This window comes from Pocillopora verrucosa, chromosome 13 (genome assembly GCF_036669915.1).
Source record: "Pocillopora verrucosa isolate sample1 chromosome 13, ASM3666991v2, whole genome shotgun sequence".
Classification (NCBI taxonomy): domain Eukaryota; kingdom Metazoa; phylum Cnidaria; class Anthozoa; order Scleractinia; family Pocilloporidae; genus Pocillopora; species Pocillopora verrucosa.
In genome coordinates this window covers 4,089,039-4,112,996 of record NC_089324.1, presented here as the reverse complement: position 1 = coordinate 4,112,996, position 23,958 = coordinate 4,089,039, and the positions used below count along the sequence as shown (strand labels likewise).

The window sequence follows — 23,958 nt, the reverse complement described above, 5'->3', positions numbered from 1 at the left end:
TGAAAGAGAGGTGACTGCCGTGTAGCCGCGCCGGCATGCGGCGGCCCGCGTTTTCTCTTCCCGCCTCTTCTTTCTCTCTTCCAGTCATTAGCCAATCAGATGCTTGGTCGAAGATGACGTTCAGCGAGAGGAAAAAAGATTTCAGCTGAGTTCAGAGACTTTTTTGGAGTTTACATCTCGACGATTTTTCCCGTCGATAATACAGTTTAAATTTCCAGTTGCTCGCGTTCATGGTATCAAGGACTCAACATACTATCAGGAAAAACTTGGAAGACAGACAGACTTCCTCAAATCAAAAGAGGTAAGTTGGTTGCCCTAGATATCAGGCGTGCATGAGCTAAGATTTTGCTTTAAAGAGCTGTGAGGATTTGTGAAACGAACCTGTTGTATCTCTGACAAAACTTAGGTCAAACCTCGACCATCAATTTTCATGCGTAGAAGATTCTTTGTTGCAGCCAAGGAATTTATAAAAAGTTGGAGGACAACTTCAAAAGTTGATTATTCAGAGTGAACCGAACTCTTCGTTTCTATAGTGAGCAGGTAAGCTTAAGTACTTTCGTGTATTTTAGATGCTAAGCTCACTTTCGCCTTGTATACTTGTTTTATTGAACCATAGGAGAAAAAAAAGCTGGCCATGACGAATCAATTGTCTGAGTATGAAATTCAGCGATTTCACAACATAAAAAAGAACCACGAGTACATGAAAAGTCTAGGTGAGTATTTTATAACTAGTATTTCCTTGCCAAAGACATTAGTGTTGATGTTTCTTAAGCCCCGTTTACACCGATAAACTGTTCAGTTTGAAACGTGCATCATCTTTGATGTAAATGGAGCATTTATGAATTATCATGATTTTGGCAACTGCTATGATTGCTTGCTTGAAAAAAACATTTGGCCCAATTTATGCAATTTGGAACTTCCTGTCAAAACCTTTACGAACAGAATACCTCGAGTGACTATACTACTCTCTTGAACAAAATATCTCTCCCTGAATATCATACTCTCTTGGAAAATTGATTTGATTGAGCAGTTAATCAGCCTTAAACATCAGTATCTACTTCCCCTTAGAAAGTCACCCCTTTCCTCAATTTTGAAGATGTAAATTTCTGCCTTGATGCAGCTTTTTTACTGATTTAACTACCTCTCAACCTAAGAATATAACTATTCATTTTGCATATTTACGAGTCGCTCTTCGTTCTCAGGACTTCCTGTTCCTGTAGTTCCAGCTGGGCTCCAAGGTCGTCCTCGTAGAACGCCGGTAAAAAAGAGTAAAACACTATATTTCGGCCAAGATGGGGATAGTTCAAATGAGAGTAGTGATGACAGTGATGAAGATTGGGTTCCAGGGTCAGAAGAAGTCAGACGAAGAAATAAAATGATAAAAAGGTTTATCCCAGGTAAATTTTTTCCTATGTAAATATGTAAATTAACCGGTTGATTATAACTGTAAAATGTAGCGTTTTTGACGACTGGCTGTTGCTTGTGTCGGCGAAAATCGCTAGGTGTGTCTGTTGCAGCAATAGTGATTTCTGGCGATTTCTGCCAATTTCTGCCGATCGCCGATATCTGACATGTCAGATATTGACGATTTTTGCTGGCGATAAAATTCGCCACCTTAGGCGAATCTTAACTCGCCAGGTGTGTCACCGGTCTAAGCAACCCTGGGATTTCATACATCTGTATCAGTGATCGGAGAATTCTACAGCCACCCCGCAGAATTTTGCAGCTAAATTTTAGTGGCCTGGCAATTTTGTTCACACGTGGAGAATTTTCACTCATTTTTAACAGTAATTTCCACTTCTTCATTTCTTAATGAGAACCCTGGCAACTGTAGCAACATAATAAGTACAGGTTACTATAATTCACTTCATTTATCAGCACATTCTTTTACTTCAACTGAATTATTTCGTAAGGACTTATACTTTTTTAATCACTGCAGATTTTCGACCAAAACCTCAAACAGTGCCTGTTCAACAAGGACAGATGGAAATAAAAGTGGTAATGATAGAGTTGTTGCTTAGACTGTTAAAGATTTGCTCAAAAAAAGGCACTTCCGTCGCTTACTTAAGAGGACACATTTGCTCTAAAAACCGTGTGGTTTTTACATCCATCAGAGTAGATAAAGTCCAGCACATCACCGCACTGGCCGCATTTGAGATCTAAAAGATTAAAATAAATTTTTAGAAATTGTCTTCAATGTGCAAAAAATTCGACCGAGGACGCCGTCATTTTTATTCTTGTTTATCAACGTGGCCACTATGCATGATTTTAAAAAATAATCTTGCTCCTCTTTCTTCAATCTCTTGGTGATCTATTTGCACAAAAAGGAGGTGCACAAAAGGCATTCGGCGTGAAGATAATGATTTTTTGGCCATAACCCGAGAGACAACTATTTGTGAACTACGCATCGTGTTTTTGTGCTTATTTTTTTAGTTATCATTCTATTTTTTTCTCTTGATTTTAGAGCTTGCTTATCCCCCCAATTTGGGATTAAAAGGAACTAATTTTTGACAACTTTTCTGTAGACCATGAAGAGACTGTGTCAACTATAACTCGTAAAAACGTTAAGCCTAGGCTGTTTATAATTAATCAACTGACAATATTTCAGAGAGAATGACATCGGGCGTAATGCACGATGCCTTTGAAATCGTGAACCTCGCGACGCCACATTTTGCACATTAGATAGGTCATCATTCCGAAAAAGTGCAGAGAATGTTAACGAAAATATTCCTAGAACTTTCAAGACTTAATTCTACTGTACGATTTGAAATTTTACACTTCTCCGAGAAATTTAGGCTCAATTCCAAACGACGAATACAAGAAATACTTGCGAATAGCGAGATCCCTATATAAAGTCACATGAATTCGATTACGTTATACAACAAAAGATATGGTATATGTCGCGGGCAAAATCCTGTTCAACAGAGAGTAAATTTACGCACAACTCAAGTACCGTTCTCTAGTTTTGTCTACTTGTTTGATTGATTGTTTGTTTCTTTCAACATAACTACAGGTGGAAGACGAACAGAGTTGCCCCAATGAATTTGAGGAATTAGCTAGGTTAGGGGAAGAGGTAGATTCAATCCCTGACGAAAGAACAGTGATTTCTTTAAAGAAAGTTAAGGAAATGCCAAAGAAAATCAAAAGAGCCCAGCCTCCTAAGAAGCGAATACAGTATGCAACACGAGGGATGAGGCACTCGTACTGCGAGGCTGAAGTTCCAGACGATGACCATTACATCTGTAAGTTGAACTACAGTATTTGGTCAGTTTTGCTGATGGTTTATAACTTGAAGTGATTCCTCAGAAAAAAAACGTTATCGAACAATTTTTCTTATCTTTCCTTAAATGTCCCCTACCATGGTCTGTTTCAAAAAAGATAGGTCACCGTCCTTGTTTAAAAGATATGATGACCAAAACGTACCCTATTAATGCCTACCTTTGCGGTAGCTAAAAGCAAGGGGTTTTAAAATGACATTTGGAAAAAACTTAATAGGTAGAAAGTCCCGGGCACACGAAAAAATTTGATGTGTAATTGTGCAAAAATCACTTTATTTGAACGACATCGACTCAAAACGTTAATCGAGTCGGTACTCCAGTTCAAGGTTATGATTTGCATCATCGAGTAACGGACTTCGCGCACGCCTTCAGCTATTTCTTTTCGTCGCTTTTTTTAAAATTTTTTTTATTTCTCCAATTCAAAGGGGATGATTCGAAATCTAAAGTTATACATGAAATGAAAAATATAGGTCACCGCGCTCGTTCAAGAGATGAAGACCAACGTTCCTCTTTACCTCGTCAATCGATTGAAAAACAATACCGTGTTCTCGGAATGCGCGCGTGCTTATTTGCATGATTACATAATTTTTATGCGCAGTACATGATTCACAATGCAATACTGAGTAATCACCTTGGCCCAGTTGTAAAGAGGCCGGATAACGCTATCCAACAGATAATCGCTATCCGGCGGATAGGTGATTATTAAACGTATAGCGTTGTCCACCGCATAGCGATTTATCCATTGAATAGCATTATTCAACTTTCGATTAACCGAGGGCTTAGGTACAAAATGCATCTAACACGACCGGCTTTGAATTAAACTTAAATATATGTTTCCGAAAAGATTTTTCCCTCTCCGTCGCCATTGAGACAAATTAGTCTTTGTGTCTTTCTGAGAAGACAAAGGATTTGAGCAAAATGATGTTTGGTTAACGGAAGTTAAAAGTTAAAGGTGATGCACATTGTGAGCGTGTGATGTTGACCCCTGTAAGATTTGGGTCTCCTTTTCGTAACATATTCGATATTTATTCTCAAAAAGAACTTTCCTATCTGTTAACTCGATTTTTCACTCTATTTAGTTTGCGAAGAATGTCAAGACCTTCGTTATGGTGATTGTCCAGTACATGGGCCTTTGCAAATCATAGCTGACAGGAGTACAACAGAAAATTCAAATTTATCGCCTGCAGTCTCCTCACTACCAGCTGTTCTTAAAATAAAGAGTTCGTCAATTCCTGAAGCCGGTTTAGGTGTTTTCAGTACTACTGATATTTCGAAAGGAGTACGATTCGGTCCATACAAAGGGAAGAAGATAGGATGGGAGAACATTACTGATGAGACGAACACGTGTTACATGTGGGAGGTAAAGTGATATTCTTCTGAATAGTTTGGCAAATTTTTTCATCTTTCGATTGATGATTAGATGTTAGATATCTGTTCAAAAGCGGAAAACATGCAGAGTTATAAAGCACTCTAAACCAAAAGCCAAGAATGGATAGACGGAAATATTTGACAAATATTCACCAAAGTTGAGGTAGCTAGTGGTGGATATTCATCTCGCCGCTTCGCCGCTGGGTAAATATCCACCAATAGCTACTGTCACTGAAATAAATAGTTGTTTCAGTGCAGACTAAAACAGAGTGATATTACAACACGGAAAGATGATTTAGCTCATTTATTCCTGGGACGATTAGAACGTTTTGGGTGCAAATTCTGCGCAAGTTACTCAAAGGTGATAAGCAGGGGATATTCGGAGTCTGAATAGCTATGAGAGTAAGCCCTCAACGCTATCCATTGTGTTAGTATACACTAAACTGACTTACAATCCATCAATGAGTTTTTCTCGTGTGCGATTGGTCTTAACGCATCACATGGCCGAATATTCCAGCTAACACTGAGGGATGTTCGAGGATATACCCCAAGTGTTGTTTTTCCAATTTTCAATATTTTAGTCCATTGCAGAAAATTCTGCGTTTAAAATAGACTTCCAGATAAGACAGCGTTGTGTGGTTGTTGAAGAAGAAGAAGAAAGGTGATTTTTAGCGCACAAAATCGTACCAGAGAACACTAAAAAGTGAACATCCCATGCCGTAGACGGTAAGCTGTTCGTTAACATTTTTCCCGCGAATTTCAAAATATTTGAAGCATAGTAAACATAATAGCCTCCATTTGGCACTAAAATGAGCTCGTATAGTTGTCCTTGGACATAATCTGTCCCTCGAAGCCCACGGTTTTCCTGGAGCTTCGCTCTCGGAAAACTGTTCGCATATCGGAACAGATAACGTCCGTGGACAAATATCCGTGAGTAAGGAAACGGATTCTATTGTATTTTTGCAGATTGTGAAAAGTGGTAAGTTTAGTCATTTCGTGGATGGACACGAAGAAAGTCAAAGCAACTGGATGCGGTTTGTAAATTGCTCTCGCTGCGAGGATGAGCAGAATATGGTGGCTTTTCAGTTTAGAGGCGAGATTTACTACCGTACTTACAAATCAATCAATCCAGGTGAAGAACTGTTAGTGTGGTATGGAGAGAGCTACGCCAGAGATCTGGGGATATCGCTTGTTGATGATCCGGATCGAGGCAGTAAAAAAAGTATGTTAAAAAAATGAGTATTTGATTAGAAAAAAATAATTACTACCAGTGCGATTCCAAGAGTAAATTTATAGGGAGTTCCAAAATTTACGTTTTCGCACATGCACATCGGAAAACTTTAGCCTCGATAACAAAATGGAAAGAAAGGAAAAGCTACGATGGCCAGGCTGGGCGGCATGCACACAAATTATATACCTAGATTTATTTTGATATTTTTTTCTAGGTGTAATCGACCCATGTGATGGTTGTGGAAAGATGTTTACCTCCATAAACTTTCTTCTCAGACACAAGAAATATTATTGTTCAACAAGAACAGAGATAAAAATCTGGCAATGTTCTATTTGTAAGAAGAAATTTACGTCATTGGATCATTTTAACAGCCATATAAGTTTTCACGCTAATGAGCAGCAAAATTCGTCTAATACGTCATTTCCTAAAAACAAGTACCTTTGGACCGACGAAGGTAAAAGTTCACACAAGTGTACACAAAGTGGAAAATCGTTTACCCAGCCTGGTAGCCTGACCAGGCACCTCCGTACTCACACGGGTGAAAAGCCATATCAGTGTACACAATGTGGAAAGTCGTTTACCCAGCCTGGTAACCTGACCAGGCACCTCCGTACTCACACGGGTGAAAAGCCATATCAGTGTACACAATGTGGAAAGTCGTTTACCCAGCCTGGTCACCTGACCATGCATCTCCGTACTCACACGGGTGAAAAGCCATATCAGTGTACACGATGTGAAAAGTCGTTTACCCAGCCTGGTAACCTGACCATGCACCTCCGTACTCACACGGGTGAAAAGCCATATCAGTGTACACAATGTGGAAAGTCGTTTAACCGCCCTGGTAGCCTGACCATGCACCTCCGTACTCACACGGGTGAAAAGCCATATCAGTGTACACAATGTGGAAAGTCGTTTACCCAGCCTGGTAACCTGACCATGCACCTCCGTACTCACACGGGTGAAAAGCCATATCAGTGTACACAATGTGGAAAGTCGTTTAACCACTCTGGTAGCCTTACCATGCACCTCCGTACTCACACGGGTGAAAAGCCATATCAGTGTACACAATGTGGAAAGTCGTTTAACCACCCTGGTAGCCTGACCATGCACCTCCGTACTCACACGGGTGAAAAGCCATATCAGTGTACACAATGTGGAAAGTCGTTTAACCACTCTGGTAGCCTGACCATGCACCTCCGTACTCACACGGGTGAAAAGCCATATCAGTGTACACAATGTGGAAAGTCGTTTAACCGCCCTGGTAGCCTGACCAGGCACCTCCGTACTCACACGGGTGAAAAGCCATATCAGTGTACACAATGTGGAAAGTCGTTTACCCAGCCTGGTAACCTGGACATGCACCTCCGTACTCACACGGGTGAAAAGCCATATTAGTGTACAGAATGTGGAAAGTCGTTTAACCACCCTGGTAGCCTGACCATGTACCTCCGTACTCACACGGGTGAAAAGCCATATCAGTGTACACAATGTGGAAAGTCGTTTAACCACTCTGGTAGCCTTACCATGCACCTCCGTACTCACACGGGTGAAAAGCCATATCAGTGTACACAATTTGGAAAGTCGTTTAACCGCCCTGGTAGCCTGACCATGCACCTCCGTACTCACACGGGTGAAAAGCCATATCAGTTTACACACAATGTGCAAAAAGTCGTTTAACTAGCCTGGTAACCTGACCATGCACCTCCATACTCACGTAGTCGAAAAACCATATCAGTGTATACAATATGGCAAGTCGCTTCACCAGCCTGGTAGTCTGACCATGCACTTCTGCTCTCATAGATGTGAAAAGCCATATCACATTATACAATGTGGCAGGTCGTTTAACTTGCCTGGTAACCTGATCATGCACCTCCGTTCTTACACAGGTGAAAAGCCACATTAGTAGACAAAACGTGGCAAGTCGTTTGACAACTCTGGCCACCCGACCAAGCACCTCCGTATTCATACAGATGAAAATCCATATCATTGTACACAAAGTGGCAAGTCGTTTTAAAACTCTTGTCACCTCATTTCCCACCTCCGTACTTACACAGGTAAAATTCCATATCAGTGAACACAATGTGGCAATTTGTTTCGCCAGTCTGGTGATCTCAGCAGTCACCTCCGCACTCAAACAGGTGAAAACCAAACCCAGAAGACCAAATGTAGGTTGTTTTACCGATCTTGCAATCCGACTAGGAACCTCGGTACTTATTTGAGTGATAGCTGTATCAGTGTACTCAGCCGAACCAGACCTTTAGTCAGGGTAATTAATTATTGTCTAATGAGTCGATAACGTAAACTAGCCACGGTAAAGAGTGTTAAAGCTGGCGTTTCGAGCGTTTGCCCTTCGTTAGAGCGATGACGAAGGGCTAACGCTCGAAACGTCAGCTTTAAAACTCTTTACGGTGACGAAGTTACGTTATCAACTAAGTTGATGATACTTGATTGCCCTGTTATACTCTCCCACCGACGCAGCACCGCAGTTTCTTTAGAAACTTACCCCCTTTATTCATTAGACCTTTAGTCAGTTTGGTGGAAAGACAGAGTGTGTGCAATGTGTCATTGCGTTGAACTTGTTTGATTTTGCAATACACCACCGTGCTAACACAACTGAAAGTCGTATCAATGTATGCAAAGACATACCATTCATATTCATACATGTTAAGAAATGACCAGACTGAATAAATAGCTCTGGTTTTAAAAGATGATTTTCTTCAAGAAAAAATTAAAAACAGATATGTAACGGGGACACTGCATAATTTTTATTTTATAATTTTCCCATACGTCGACATACGATTTGTTATTTGTTAACTTTAACAAGTTTCGGACAAACAAACTTTAATGAAGGTGTTAATGTTATGAGCCTTTTATCTTGAACCTTATTGGAATGAAGAAAGAATCACCCCATTGTAAAACATAGGCATGCGTAGCAGACAATAGTTATTTTTTTTCGACTGGGTGGGTAGCGTTTGGACACTTCGTATAAAAGAGCAGGACTTTCAAAAGAACTAAAATGTCGTATTTTTTCACCTTAGGAGAAGGAAAAAAAAGACTAATTCATTTGAACTCACACGGGTATTTTATGATCTATTGTCTAAATACTTTTGGGCGAAAATAAAATGCATCGGTACCACGCATGCTGTTGCTCCTTCGTAGCCGTTGTTTGGTCTCGTCACTCAACGCCATTTGTGTATATCCCAGTTGGAGATAGAGCACGTTGCATGACGAGACCAAAGAACAGTTGCGAAAGGGACTACGCTTCCTGCCGCTCTTCTTACAGAGAGAAAATAAAAAATTATTCGTCTACAGTTTGTTCCCTCAAAAATGTATTTTCACCAAATTTTAATACGAAAAGCAAACTGAAACTCTGTTGTATTTCTAATAGACCCTAACCAAATATATATTGCGATCTCGATAAGTGAAGATACATTGAACAAGGGAAAAGGATAATATTTCAAAGAGGGCTCCTTGATTGGTAGTTGCCTACATGGGCTTTGCCTTATGAGTGTGAGTTATGTGATAAAATGCAGGTTTACAAGGAATTAACACGCGATTGGGTTGAGTCTAAGGTAGTTAAAAGCAAATTTGACTTGTAGAATAAGTAAAACGCGGGAGAATTGCGTGAAAACTTCACTATCAGAGGCATTTGGTCCCATGTGAATTTTTTCAGTGTGGTTGAACGATGCGGTAAGAAGACGTGATAAGATGCAGGTTGTTTACACGGAAATAACAAGTGGTGGAGCGAAGTATATTGTGGAAAAATGGAATTTAATTAGTGAAATACAATTCAAGCACGTGAAAAATTGCCTAACAGTTGTGTAGGGCTATAATTTGGTACGTTCTGATTGGACTTTGGACGTTGTTTTCATGGTGCGTGATGGAATGTAAGTTGTTTGAAGTGTGTGTTGTGAGTAAAGGAGCAGAAAACACGTTTTAAACTTAAAATGATACAAAAAGTTAAATGCGAACCTTTCATATCCTGATAAATCTCGACCTTAATCCTTAATCGATGAGGCTCTCGCGAAGGCCACAAACCAGTACACTTATTAAATGAGCCCAGAATTTCAGGTTAATGTAATTTTTGCGCACACCCCCCTGATTCCATGACATCATTTACAAGAAAAAAACACCCGTACACTGTGATTGGTGCAAGATATCCAAATACTGTGATATGATTAATGCGAGATACATACCCTTATGCGGCAATCTGATTGATGCGAGATATATACCCTAATGCGGCGATCAGGCCGAAACACCCAAACAGCTTGCCACACGAACAAGTAGGGCCGAACGCGAGAAAACCAAAAGAGCTTTTAAAAAGGGCCCAGCTAAAAGAAGTGTGAAAACAGCAATTTCTAAGGTTGGTTTTTTTCCCTTCTGTAAGCCTTCACCTAACACCAAAAAACTTGAGTTAGATTTGTTGACAAGTGAAATACTTGCGCGATTAGAGAGATGGTCTCTGATGCGTCTGCGAAACTCCACTATAAGTAATGTTGTACGAGATAGGCGTGATGCTCGCCTTCCCGTCATGCACTCTAAGACAAGATGTCAAGATGGCGGCGGATGATCGTTCGGTGGTCTTGAGAATAAAACGTAAAAGAACAGAAGATCCTCTGGATGCACTGCGTGAGTTCATCTCCTACACGTTCTAATTAAGCTCTCTCTTGTCAAATCTTTGACCACCTCAAGTGGTAATGAAATTTTCAACGGATGCTGTATTCCTTATAAAAGTGGGCACACATTTCTTCAACCTTATTAAATCTAACCCGAGGTATTTTTGACAGTTGTCGCTCAGGTCTTAAAGAAACCCTATATTGCAAGGAACGAAGACTGTGAAAAAGATGCTACGTATTTTAAGAACAATGAGTCGACATCTACTGATACCGGTATGTGGAATTCGACTTACATATGCTGTAATTTCTTCGTAAATAAAAAGCGATCATTAAACCAAGCTTTTTTTTGAGTCCTCATGAATTGACCCCACGTTGTGCATTGCTGGTACACTGGCAACAAATCACCTTCCATCCAAAATTTTACTGGAACACGAGCTTAAGATTTTAATTCGTGAATGTGTAATATTTCTGAGGAAAATGTATCAGAGAGTCTTAGCTCTGAGCTGAAAATTAAAGTTAAATTCAAGAGATATTTTGCCTCTAGAGAAGATTTTGGAAAATGTACTATCTTAAGAAAATATCTTATCTCTTCTTGTGTCTTCTCATCTTATCTCATAAACTGACCTGTAAGACTGAGACAGAGGTTAGGAGGGAATAAGGTAAAATTTCCGCACAGCTCCGTACTATTGTAAAACAAATCTGTTTTCCCAAAGGCAATCTATTGTTTTTGTCATTGTTTTCTCTATCCAAGAACTGGATTTGGGGCTGTGCAGAGATTTTACCAGGAATAAGTATTATACTAGTGACCTAATTTGGTTGCAGTAGGACATGGGTTAATCCAAGTCTTTGCAAGCATTAATTTTATTTTCATATGTGGTGTGAGTTTTCCTCTAAATTTGATTTTTTTTCAAAATTATCAGTTATGTTTACAATGTAAAAATTCAAATTAATGGAAAGCATTTAATCATTAGGAAAATTGTCAACACAGCATCAATATTGACAGCAAATAAAGAAGAACATCACTGAAGAACTGAAATTTTCATGAAATTTCCAAAGTAAATGATGCTTTCAAGGAATTAACAGGACCTCTCAGACAGCAAATACAGCATATGATTTTTTATACATTGCTGTTAACCTTAAGATTACAAGAATGTGCCAGTTTCTGACAATGAACAATTTTTTTATTTCAGTTGAGCGAGTTTTCAAGTTTGTCGGGAGTGTACCTCAGGGAGATGAAACTAAAAGAAATGATTTGCTGGTTAGTATTATACTGACTCAAGAAATCAGGGGGTTGGAATCATGCAGAATTTAGGTTGCTTTTAAAAATCTCTTTCCTGAAAATTGTTGAAAGAGTTTACCTTGAAAACTTCACTGAGTTAATTTTGTGTGTTATTCAGTTTTGTAGAACAAATTATTTGAAAATCAATCAATGTTTTGAAATTTATTTTTCATGAAAGACTAAGATTAAGCAGTCTATCAACCATGAAGACTTGGCTAAATCCCATATCCAAACTCAACAAGCTTTACAAGACAGGTTGCGGAAACAGAAGAAGGTAGAATTTCTCTTTTTATCATAAGTTTCTTTTTTGGTATAAATTGGTAAAGTTTTTCTTGATTCTTTCTTATGGACCACCAATTGAATAATAACAGTATCCTTATCATCAATTCCTCACTTTTTTCACCATGACAAGATGTGCTTTTTTTTTATTCATGTTGCAACCCTAAAGAGTCTAATTTGCAAAGCTAGCAAAATATAGTTATGTTAACTGGATGTCGATTTCCTATTGGGGGTGGGTCTAACTAGTCTGAGTCAATCTATTCAGAGGATGGGAATGTTATTCAACTGCTTAACACTACTCTCATCCACATCGTTTCTCAACAAAAGTGGTGCATTTGTTCCCAGTTGAATCAAAGTTGTGTTTCCATGTATTTGTGTCATTGTGAAACAAATATTAAATGAACATCAGTCTGTAATTAGCATAACAACAAGATATGTTTCCCCAGCTTCTGAATCAGGAGGCCAGGTTTAAAGTAATTTCCTCAAACAGGGAAAATGATCATGGATCTACCAGGTATAGTACCTCTACTGTTGTATTACGTCACATTTCTATTCAGTTGTAGAAATCAAGATGTTGTTTTGCATTTATTATGATTATAATCCTCTTGATCCATTGTTAACCCTTTAACTCCCATGAGTGACCAGAACGGAGTTTCTCCTCACAATATCAATACAATACCAAGCAGATAAGTGATAAGAATAGAGAAAAATATCAATTTGGGGATAATTAGTTGATCCAATACTAAATTCTCTGAACTAACATCATAAGAATTGTATGGTTGACAGTAAGGAGAATGAAAATTTTGATCTGGAAATTAAAGGATTAAGATTCCTTAAGTTCTTATTGAATATAATGTAAGATTTCACAGGTATTTAAAAGACCACAGTAGAAGATATTTTAAGAATCCATGCCTTGCATTTCTTTGTTTGTTCTACACTTTTGATAATGATTTTATACAAAAAAAAATCTAGTGTGTGAACTGGTTATCTTGTTCACATTATTATTAAGAAAATGTATTTCTACACAGCCAACCAGAAAGTAAAGGGGACCTAACCAAGGTGGATGCTGCATCAGGTGGAGCTGCTGATGATGTTGATCTTGAGGTGCAGAGGCTTCTAAGTGTATATGACCTTGTTAAAGATCAGGAATCAATGAGGTATGTGGTGAGATTCTCTCTGGAGTTCATTTCAATGTGATTTGTTAAATATTTTGTTTTATGGGAAGAAATTTCTTCATGACATAGTAGACCTGGATTATCTTTTAACCTTTCTTTCTGATTATATGAAACATAGATCATGGACAATTGATTTTGAACTTGATTTTACATGCCATATTGCATCAGTCATGAAGAGAATGATTGAAAAAAATTCTACAGCAGGTTAACATATATTTTAGTGCTTAGTGCTCTAACCATTTTGTTTTCCATTATAAAAGCAACTAGAAAAAATTTTGGCAGCTAAATAATTTAGCTTGCTCAAGTCATCATTGTTGCCACCTGAGTATGCAAGGTTTGGCTTTTGTGGCAAGTTATAGCATTTGTTAAACAGCTTTTCAAGCCTAAATCAAATTGAGGAAAACATTTCCATTAAATGTTTCTCATCCAGTTATCCTCCTTTAACTCCCATGAGTGACCAAGAGAGAATTTCTCCTTATAATATCAATACAATATCAAGCAGACAGGTGATGAGAATAAAGAAAAATACCATTCAAGGAATTATAAGTTGATCCAAAACAAAATTCTCCAAATGAACATCACAAGAACTGTACAGGAGACAGTAAGGAGAATAACTAATGAGATCTTGGGAGGTAAAGTGTTAAGTTGCCTGAGTATGAAGCCTTCAGAAATCTTCAAAATAAATGCAGGTCATGTGATGTGTGTGTGGCAGTTTAGTATATGTCATGTAATATTGCACCAAGAGTCTTGTGACCAAAATTTTATCTTTGCCAACAATTTCATTTTGTAAGGTTACTAATTTGTGAGTTTGGAGCCTTGTATTTTCCACATGGGAGTAGTGTTTAAGAATGCTTTTCTAATGAGATGGCAATAAACACCTTGTTTATATTTCACCAATGTAATAGATACTTTTGTCTTTACCCTCCTTAATGCAGTGAAAAGAGACGAGAAGAAAGAAAATCAAGGAAGGCACAGCAAGCTGCTGATGTTAATGCAATACTTTGCAACTCAGTTAAGATGATTCGAGAAAAGTTGGCAGTGACTGATGGTATATAATGCACACATTGCTTAATGATGGCAGAATTGGTTTTTTGTCATTCTCTGCATGGTTTTGATTGCCTCAGACAAGATTTACACTACAATTGCTGCTCTTTCTTTCTTAAGTATTTACAATGTACTACTGTGGCACTACTGTGTAATTCTTGTTCATGATGAATGAGCTATTAGCTGTTGGGTGTGACATGCGCCACTAAGTGATGGTGAAGTTTAGTTCTGACTTCCCTTATTATCAACTGAATCATAAAAACTTTTTTCTTGTTTCTTGATATTTTTATGTCAATTTAGTTGATAGAAATTACCAGCTCTGTAATGATTTTGCTATTTAGCTGAGCAACTCTATGGGATATTTAAAAACAAATTTTTTTTATCATTATTTCACAGATTCTTCAAAAGAAAGAACCGAGCAGAAGAAATCAGAAGCAAATGGATATGTGTATGATTTTTATTATGCCAATGATAATCTTGGACAGCTTGGTGATATGTGAGTGTTTTGTTAATCATTTTCCAAAATCTGTATACTTCATAACATATATACCTACAACTAGATTTGCATACACAAAGGATGGAGTATGCTTTAGTTTCTCATTAAAACTCAATAGTCTTTGGAAAGGACTGTTAAATTATAATATTATTATAGGTCTTCAGGACTGCAATTTTTTTTGGACAGGCACAAGGAAGCTCTTTCTCAGGCTTAACTCTTTAACCACCGAGAGTGTCAAAATTCTCCTTACATTATTACTGGTGGATCAAACATTAGGGTCCTAGGAATAAAAGAAATGATCAATATCTGAAGGGGCTCTTGATTGTTAAACAAATTCTCCTTGTCAGTACCATGGAAATTTACAGAGAACAGTAAGGAGAAAATGCATACTGACCTTGGGATGTAAATGAATGGATACTAGGTTCTCATCCAAACACATGAAAACTTGAACTGCTTACTTCAAGAAATTAACCCTTTCACTCCCATGAGTGACCAAGACAGTTTATTGGAATCTCCTTACAATATCAATACAATATCAACCAGATAAGTGATGAGAATAAAGAAATAATATCAATTTGGGGATAATTAGTTGATTCAATACTAAATTCTCTGAACTAACATTATAAGAATTGTATTACTAACAGTAAGGAGAATTACAAATTTGATCTGAGAGTTAAAGGGTTAAGTCATGCTCAGTAGCTTTCATTAGAATGGTTACATATATAGCTCCCATCCATTGAAATTATAACCACTTGGTTTGTCATAAACAACAATGCCATAGGCAAGAACTAGTTCGTAGCTTTCAGAGGAATGGTCACACACTTTGGTTTCATCAACAGACAGATGAAGAAGAGGGAACCACCAAATGCAACAGATTTTCGCAACGTGTAAAAGTTCTGCTCGCTAGCTTTCGTTTTAGGAGAGTGTATGACATGAAAGTATTTCAAAAACTCCTCATCTGAGTATTCGTCACTTATAGTTTAGTTAGTGAGTTTCATTCACATGTTTATCATCTCATTATGTATATAATTTTGTAAAATTTTCCAGACAGACGACAGAATGGCTTTCCTTTTGTATCTGACTGACAATTTTCAAACAAATCTTTTTTTCTTAGAGTTGAAGTTTTGCCTTTTGATGCTGACCTTGTTCATGAAAGTCTTGATGAAGATTTTGGTGAAATATATGATGATGAAGATGATTCTAATGGTTGGTAGATAGTATTTTAAGTTTTACCTGGGTTCTTTTTCACGTTAAACGAGAAGACTTTCTGAGTTTGTGGAGAAGGGAAAAAAAAGAGAAAAGAAGTAAAGAAACTGTTGATGCTCTTACATGCAAGGGTGGTAACAATTCTGTTGCTTAGGAAGGATCAGATCATATCCTGGAATAACTTCCCTGCTTTTCGACGAGCAATAAATTATTTTTTTTTGGAAAAAAATTTCTTCGTTTTTAAAGAACAATTCATCTTGTTTGATTACCTCTTCAACCTCCCTTTCGCCTTCCATCTTGTTCCCCTAATTTTGCCACACTTATTAAGTTCTTGTGTTCACACCAAACTACCAGGATCCATTTCACTGATGCTTTAAATCAATTTTTCAGACGAAGGAAACTGGCGAAATGATTATCCTGACGAAGATGATCAATGGTCAGATTCATCCCAGGACAAAAGATATTACGAAGATTACGGATTTAATTCTGGTAAGTTCATTTACAAGAATCTCCTGTAAAGTATCTTGATAACAAAATAATTTTTGGGGCAGGAATTGTTGCAAGCCACCAGTAATTGAAATTTGTTCAAAAAACAGTAAGTAATGATTGCAGAGAAACAAGAAGCTTTTTGTGTAACATGGGAAAGGACGTTATGAATACTGCTCAAGAAACTTATAACTTATGTCAAGAGATTTTAAAAATGCATTTTTTTCCTCGTAGATGAAGAATATCGAAGGTATGCTTTCGACGAAGATCGGTCGGACGAAGATCGGTCTAACGAAGAGGACGACTAAACCCGGTGTAGCTCACATTAGCAACTCACATCGCTGTTACACCCAACGGAAAGACCGTGCGCGACATGCTGTGGATTTTTGCCTGCTCGCGCAAAGGGAAGCGAACTATTTGCATCCTAGTATGAATGCTGTGGAAAGCGTTCTTTGATAAAGTGATGAGAGGTAAAAATATCGGAACAGATTTATGCAAAGAGGGCTTAGCAAAGTTATTTCCATCTCAATCAGGGGTAGAGTTACGATAGGTAAGTAGAATGGATAGCCTAAGGAAAAAAAGATCGGCCGACAAGGAAATATGAACTGAGTTAATGAAAAGTAGTTGTTCGGTTGCATCCCGGTTGAATTGCTTCAGAGCCAGCTTTTGTTTCAATACCAATTGCACGCCAAACAAAATGTAAATGCAATGATATATTCGCCATTGAAGAGAAGTTATTTTGGTTTAACATTTGTGACAGAATTTCCAAGTTGTATTGTCCGAACTTGAAATAAATGTCAGAGGCTTTGAGTCAATTTTTTCTTAGAATTGTGCCGCGGGTTAAAGTCGTCCTGCCAATCAGACAAAAGTTGCAAACAGTGCAGGTTCCTACTAACTTTGTCCATTGTAAATAGTGTGTTTGTTCGAAAATGTAGCCGTATCAGAGACTGCCTTTGGAATGATGGTTCAAAAACTTACTACAAAGTTTTCGTAACCGACGCACTCTGTATACGACTTCTAGCAACGCAAAAAAGACTTTTTGGCGACGTAGAGGCAATCGAATTGGCTCTTACCGACTTTACCCCTCCCCCATGCCTCTCGGAGCGAGAAAAAAAGAGAAAAGAGATTGCGCAAATCAAGGTGAGCCGAAGAGGCTTCGTCATTTATTCCGTAACACTCATGAAAGCATCCTCGTAAAGTAGATTGAACATTACCAAATAACCAGATAGAACGAACTTACTTTGCACCCGTATCGATCCCGATCGAGCTCAAATCACGCGATACATTTTGCATCACAACCAAAGTTTCCCATCAGCACAAAACTGACCCATCACTTCTCACTTGACTCAGATGACGAATTCCGCACAGGTTGTCAAACTCAACAACAGTCGTTTTAAGACCGGTTCTCACTAGGACAATCGGACTTCGCGATAAACATTGATACAAACCATTTTCTGGTCAACTGAAATCTTTTATTGATGTTTATTATCGTTTTTCAAACATTCCAGTTAAAATATATATACGGCTAACAACAAGAGTTTACATCAGAATTGAGGATTGCTTAAATTGTCTCGAAACAAAAATTATTCACTCGTATTACAAAACATTCGCTCCAGAAATAAGCAACAAAATTTGTTCATATAATTGCAATATAAAGAGTGAAAAATGTCTTTCACTAAATAAGAATGGTTTAGAAATGAAAGCAGATCACTTCAATAATACAAGGCAATTTTATTTACAAAATTTCAGATTAAATACTTGAGTACGTTGCTTGTTCTCTAATCCTTTAACTCCCATGGGTGACCAAGACAGAATTTCTCCGTACAATATCAATACAATATCAATCAGATAAGTGATGAGAATAAAGAAAAATGTCAATATGAGGATAATTAGTTGATCCAATACTAAATTCTCTGAACTAACAATATAAGAATTGTATTGTTGACAGTAAGGAGAATTACAAGTTTGACGTGGGAGTCAAAGGGTTAAACAGTAAGCCAATTTCTCCGTGTTAATCACTACTATCACATAAGATTTTCCAAGCTTTTCCTTTTTTTCTTTTCATTCTTTCTTTTTTTTTAAATTTTTATCAGTTTTTCTATATCCTTCGTTTAACAACGTTTTGACGAGAGGGATTTTTTAAGCAGTCATTGAAGCGGGAAACATCTTTTTCCAGGAGCGACAATTGACCTTCTGCAATTTTTCGTTCACTCCTGGGTTGCCTCTCTCTCCTTTGCTGAGCCTCCTTTGGATATTCCTGACGGAATAGTGATTGAAAAAGAGTTAACGCTATTAACTCTTAAGACCTCCAATGCGGCTTCGATCAAGTCTTTTCTTAGACTGGACCAGCGTTCTCCGCAAATGTCCTGCTTTACGGGCATCTGTACATCTTATGTCTGAGCGACATCGCAGTTACAGTTTTTCTGACAATAGGTGGTTGAACTCACGGTTGATGAACCGTTAATTGGCTCAACACTCACATGACAGTCGCCATTTTCAGTTTCCACCTCTGTCTTTTCTGTCGCCGTATTCTCATATTCTCGATGTTTCATCTTTCGGTTTGATCTCTCATATTCCCTGGGTGACGTTTGAGGTGTTTTCACTTTGTATGTTGCATCAAAAGACGATAAGTCTGTTCTGTTATCACGATGCAGAGAGATTGGGAGAAACCGCCGACCCCAACGAATTTCATCTGCTAAGAATGAAGTCTTTGCCTGGGTAACCATGCTCGTTGATTCCACAACGCCCTCTAAGACAGCAATGAATTCCATACGGGAATTCGCAAGCTCTTGCGGCCCAAGCTCGTACAGCGGACTGCGCTCGTCAATGACATGCACTACTGTCAAGGGAAGTAACAGAAACGGTTTGATGAGTTCGCCGACCTCGCTCCCATGCTCAGTTGTGATGGGAAGTTCTGTTTGGGAGAATAAAATTTCCTCCCCAGTCTTTGTGGTCCGAAAGCAAAAGCAGTGAAGAGATATTGCCACATCTAACAATTGGCTCTTGCGCGCGTCGCCGACCCGAAACATCAACGACAAGAGTCCATCGTATGGCGCCACGACTGCGTGCTTCGAGAAAATGACCGTTTGGCCCCTCGGACGAGGTCGGGAAAGTTTGGCGAAAACGAGGCCAAGCAGTGACGTAGACAAAAGAAAGCCGGTGAGAGACTGGAGCAGAAGACAAACCACGGCCTCAGGGCATTGTGGGGTTATCTGCGGTAAAAGAAAAAAATTAATGATGAACACTTTTTTTTGCATCCGCTGAAAAATTCAAATAAGATAGAAGAGGGTCAGCTTGTCTAATCTCGGTTAGTAAGAGCCACAACTACAAGCTTGACTTCGATGGAAAAATAAAACCAGTGTTTAGTTTATTGCTCCCAGCTAATCATTATGTCAATACAGTTTAAAATTCGGCGAAATAGGACTGGAGTTAAAAATCTTTATTTATTGCCAGTCAGTTGGTTAGCAATAGAAAATTGAGTTCACACATGTTCCGTCGTATTTCGCTACGTATGAAGCATTCAAGTTAGCCAAATTTCCATTTCTTGGTGTCAGTCGATCCGACCCCATTGATGTGTTCGGAGAGTGTTGTGACCAGCATGTCGACAAAAAGTGTTGTGATCAGCATCCTCTGCCGATTTCTTATAGGAAAAGGTTAGACGCGCAAAACTAAGCTTCTCTGACTTTTCAGAGACGTCCGTGAACGGAACGGTCTAAGAAGACGAAATTACCTCATTACAGTACTGGAAAAACTGCTCCACCTAAATTGTCAATAGGCTAGCTAGGCTTGTGTTTAACAGAGTCTACTTAGGCAGTAAGTATACAAGTTAGTTAAAGAGTGAAATTTCAGCAAAAGTCTGACGGCTGAGAGCGTTTAACTTTTGAAGCTGGAAATCAATTTACCTCGCGAAATTTCCCGGCTCACAACAGCGAGAGTAACAACAACAAAAAAAAAAAACCGCAGCACGTCTTACCCTTAAAAAAAAACAGTTTCTCCTGCCGCTTTATATTAGCCCTCGATTGTGTGCAATACTAGTAAACGCGTCAAGTAACTTACCAAGAGCCTCAGAAGGCTAATTTAACGCAATTACCTAAGTTCTCACAATAACTAGGTAACTTATATGCTCCTTAGCAAGGAAACAAAGTCTTCATTAAACTGTGCTCCAATAGTGAGGCAAATTTATTGGTTGAAAGAGGCTTTTTTGTCAAAGCAATATTTTACATTGCTGAGAATCGTCACGATAAGAACTTATTGACGTCATCACGCATCTTTGTATTTCAATATAGGGACACTAGCCTCTTTTATTTTACTCAGTATATTCGTAATTGATATGACTTTTGTTCTCTAGAAAGTTAATCAGTTAGATTTGTCTCTTAACACCAAATAAAGTTAAATGTCTTCGTCAGAGGATACCATCCACCCTTTTTGATTGCTAAAAGTACCTCAAGCCGGTCAGTATTGATTTGTGCATAGAATCACAATATACGCATTTCTTATCTAAAAGCTTTCACACTTCTTCCAATATTTCTATGTCCTAGCCACAACAAGTAAACCGGTAATTTTTTTTTAAAGTTAGCTCTGAACAGTCTTTAGCTTTCAAAATTCTAATCAATCACAGGCGACATGAAAAAGTAAAAACTCTTTAAATATCAAGTCTTCCTTTATTTGTCCTAATTTCCACTAATTTAGAGTTTACCGAATAATTATCTTGTCCTTCATCAACGAGAGACGTGGTTTTGTCTCGGAATGTTTCTCTCGACAACCAGTATCAAGTTATACCACTCATTAGAAACGTCATTTTGATTGCTTATCCAATATTCCATAGAGCTCCCAAGCTTGTATGAAGTCAACAAAAGCTGATCATCATTAGTCAGGAGTCACGTCGCGTATTATATAAGAGGATCTCAAACCTGCTGTACTCTTTTATCAGTCAGTTTTTGACTATGATTAGTTGGAGTCCTGTAATAAAACCTGTTTGCTTAGTTTTACGACCTAAAAAACAATTTCGAGAGTCGCGTGATGAATTTAACATTTGTCTAATTAAGAGCATTTTAGGGGTTTTTTAGATTTAAAAGAACCTAGGCAAGGTGTTCTAAACTTTTTGAATGATGAGTCAGTCATTTCTTCTTCCGTTTTCTATTACCGCAACAGATAGTATTTTTCAATTCCGACGCTTACCCTTCGCTCACCTTTGCAGTACTGATTAATCATTGAAATTGACATAAGTGTTGCAGCCTCAGAATTTTGATGTGCCTTTAGAGGACAGCGAAACTGAAAAAAAGTGCACAAAAGAAGAAAATAATACCTGTCGTCCACCATAACCAATGGTAGTTTGAGTTTCCACTGAGAACAAGAAAGCCGATGTCCAAGAATCTACATTGTCCACACAAACGGTCCCATTATCGTAGTGCAAACGGAGCCAGAAAATCGCAAACCAGGCTGTGCCGAAAAACGACCAGCTGAAGATGAAACCAGCTGAATAAATCGCTATGACCCATCGCCACTTAGCGTCAATTATAGATGTGAAGAAATCTGCCAAAAAGCGTTCTTTCTTCAGCGGAACTCTGTAGGGCCGCAAATTTACTTTGCCATTTTTGTGTAACAAGCGATGGCGATGTGGTCTTGAACGAGAACTACTCCTCTCTGATGAAGATAAATCTGACGAGATAGGATTGGAAGTTATGTTAATTCGAGTATCTTTGGTTTTGCCTGACATATTTTCAAAGGTAGAACTGTCTTGTGGATGCTCAATGCTGTGATGCGCTCGCTCTGCGAACAGCTGAAACAGATCAGAGTTTATGTGCATCACATTGGATATAAATGTCATGAAACCCTGAGGTTTAGCCAATATTTAACCGATATTGTACATTTTTAAAAATAGTGGATTTCTGACGAGTAAAGGCTAAGTGGTCTGTCATGAGGCAGGAACATGTTAAATTTGGTTAACAAACAACTTGCTTTAGTTAGGACAACATTTTATGAAAAAATTTAATTGTATTTGTTTTCAAATCATCAGTGTCGATTATTAATTTAACGGAAAGTAGGTTGTTATGTTCAAATAAGTTCCCAACTTTCTTACAAAGGTTTAGCATAAATTTATGATGAAATTGGACCGTCCTTCGGAGTTTTTGCATTTTTTACCCCTTTTGCGTAATAAGGAATTTTACACGGGAAATGATAGTTTTCTCTGACGTTAATTTGAAGATAACACAAAGCACAGTCTGCATGATGCAGATTCCAGCAAAATTCAATTGAATTATTTACACGACATGTTTGTTTGATTCACGACAACAATCACATTTATTCTTTGTTAAAACCTTTAACTCTCAGGATCCGACTTTCAATTTTCCAGATAGCCATTCTAAATTTCTTTATAAATTAGAAAAAAGAAGCTTGGTATTCATCTAGATGAGGTTTCTTTACTCCATATAAGCTGTTGTGTAATCCTCTGTTCAATTCTTATAAGGAGGCTAAATGAGTCAGAAATGTCAGCCGATACTAAACACCTTGAAAAACCTCCGCGACAAGTTATGGAGTAAGCTGGCAGACAAAAAACTGTAATGAGCACCTTCATCAGTGGCCATTAATGAATGATAGAGCAATACGACAAATCAGACAACTAAGTTCAGGGTTCTCAGTCTTACCGGTTCAAAAAGAAAAAGAGCTGAATTCATTGTGATTCAAGTTCTCTAGAGGTCGTCTCTCCATGTTGAGACAAGTTAGAACTGAACATCACAGATCTAAAGACGAAATGTTTAACCTACTCAGTCACCATAAGCATCGTCCTTATGGCTAATTGCAAAATTCGCCGATTTTAAGCCCACAACAGGCCTCCAAAAAATACTGGGCCAACATTGTAGGCCAATATTAGTGAGGTGATGGTGCTCATGCGTTTTGTTTTTTTTTCTGGTGATTTCAGTGAAGTTATAACCACGCGAGTCAGCTTTGCAGCAAACACTTCTAAAAACAAATTGCAGGTTCTGATAAATAAAAGGGATCCTCGAAGAGCATGCACAGAATTTATCTTGAGATTGGAAGACGGAATACCATTTGGAAATCCTGGGATTATTCCTTGGAGAGACTTGAAGTCCACTCGTAAGGAAATATTAAAACCTACCATGCCAAATAATTAACACTCTAGTTCATTAATTGCTATACAAAAATGCAGTATTGCAGAATACCTTGGAAAATCAGTGCACAGCTACAGAGGGCTATATCGGTTTTTTTAAAGAGGATTTCAAGTGACGGTACGTGCATGTTATCAAGAAGTTTACTTTTCATTGAAAGTAGAAATTCTGGAACATACCATTCGAAAGTAATCTTTTTTCACGCTTCGAGAGCTTCCAAGAGCAAAGCTGGACTGCGTTCCAGGACTCCATTTCACTTTTCTCTGCAAGCACCATAAGATAAAGTGGCTATGTACTTTGACCTTCATAATAAAAGAGCGTATTGCATATTGCTCATTGTGATCGTTTTTGACACTGCCTTTTTCGTCCTTGA

At 38.1% G+C, this 23,958-nt stretch overlaps 3 protein-coding genes across 3 annotated transcripts; 2 read left to right on the top strand and 1 right to left on the bottom strand.

Moving 5' to 3' along the window:
- Positions 1-187: 187 nt before the first annotated feature.
- LOC131776771 (zinc finger protein 678-like) lies at positions 188-7,272 on the top strand. The gene is made up of 8 exons (XM_059092986.2): positions 188-301; positions 617-713; positions 1,203-1,397; positions 1,940-1,998; positions 3,014-3,242; positions 4,358-4,638; positions 5,613-5,868; positions 6,092-7,272. Exons 2-8 carry the CDS (start codon positions 635-637, stop codon positions 7,270-7,272), a joined length of 2,280 nt encoding a protein of 759 aa, XP_058948969.2. The 5' UTR covers positions 188-301; positions 617-634.
- A 3,144-nt stretch (positions 7,273-10,416) lies between these two features.
- On the top strand, positions 10,417-17,273 carry LOC131776919 (probable RNA polymerase II nuclear localization protein SLC7A6OS). The gene is made up of 11 exons (XM_059093125.2): positions 10,417-10,506; positions 10,665-10,766; positions 11,684-11,751; positions 11,951-12,046; positions 12,498-12,565; positions 13,080-13,208; positions 14,162-14,274; positions 14,667-14,766; positions 15,881-15,972; positions 16,363-16,461; positions 16,693-17,273. The coding sequence occupies exons 1-11, from the start codon at positions 10,434-10,436 to the stop codon at positions 16,764-16,766; spliced, it is 1,014 nt and encodes a 337-aa protein (XP_058949108.2). The 5' UTR covers positions 10,417-10,433; the 3' UTR covers positions 16,767-17,273.
- An 896-nt stretch (positions 17,274-18,169) lies between these two features.
- LOC131776557 (ATP-sensitive inward rectifier potassium channel 11) lies at positions 18,170-23,238 on the bottom strand. The gene is made up of 3 exons (XM_059092765.2): positions 23,103-23,238; positions 21,764-22,237; positions 18,170-19,670 (listed from the first exon to the last, which is right to left on the bottom strand). Exons 1-3 carry the CDS (start codon positions 23,130-23,132, stop codon positions 18,849-18,851), a joined length of 1,326 nt encoding a protein of 441 aa, XP_058948748.2. The 5' UTR covers positions 23,133-23,238; the 3' UTR covers positions 18,170-18,848.
- Between the last annotated feature and the right edge of the window lie 720 nt (positions 23,239-23,958).

Excerpts from the sequence above, each read along its gene's own strand:
- LOC131776771 (XM_059092986.2), top strand. The coding sequence starts at position 635 with ATGACGAATCAATTGTCTGAGTATGAAATTCAGCGATTTCACAACATA. Across the intron at positions 714-1,202 it reads CGAGTACATGAAAAGTCTAG|GACTTCCTGTTCCTGTAGTT; the intron begins GTGAGTATTTTA and ends CTTCGTTCTCAG. Across the intron at positions 5,869-6,091 it reads GGATCGAGGCAGTAAAAAAA|GTGTAATCGACCCATGTGAT; the intron begins GTATGTTAAAAA and ends ATTTTTTTCTAG.
- LOC131776919 (XM_059093125.2), top strand. The coding sequence starts at position 10,434 with ATGGCGGCGGATGATCGTTCGGTGGTCTTGAGAATAAAACGTAAAAGA. Across the intron at positions 10,507-10,664 it reads AGATCCTCTGGATGCACTGC|TTGTCGCTCAGGTCTTAAAG; the intron begins GTGAGTTCATCT and ends TATTTTTGACAG. Across the intron at positions 10,767-11,683 it reads GTCGACATCTACTGATACCG|TTGAGCGAGTTTTCAAGTTT; the intron begins GTATGTGGAATT and ends TTTTTATTTCAG.
- LOC131776557 (XM_059092765.2), bottom strand. The coding sequence starts at position 23,132 with ATGAATTCAGCTCTTTTTCTTTTTGAACCG. Across the intron at positions 22,238-23,102 it reads CTCTTTTTCTTTTTGAACCG|CTGTTCGCAGAGCGAGCGCA; the intron begins GTAAGACTGAGA and ends GATCTGTTTCAG. Across the intron at positions 19,671-21,763 it reads TTGGTTATGGTGGACGACAG|ATAACCCCACAATGCCCTGA; the intron begins GTATTATTTTCT and ends CTTTTACCGCAG.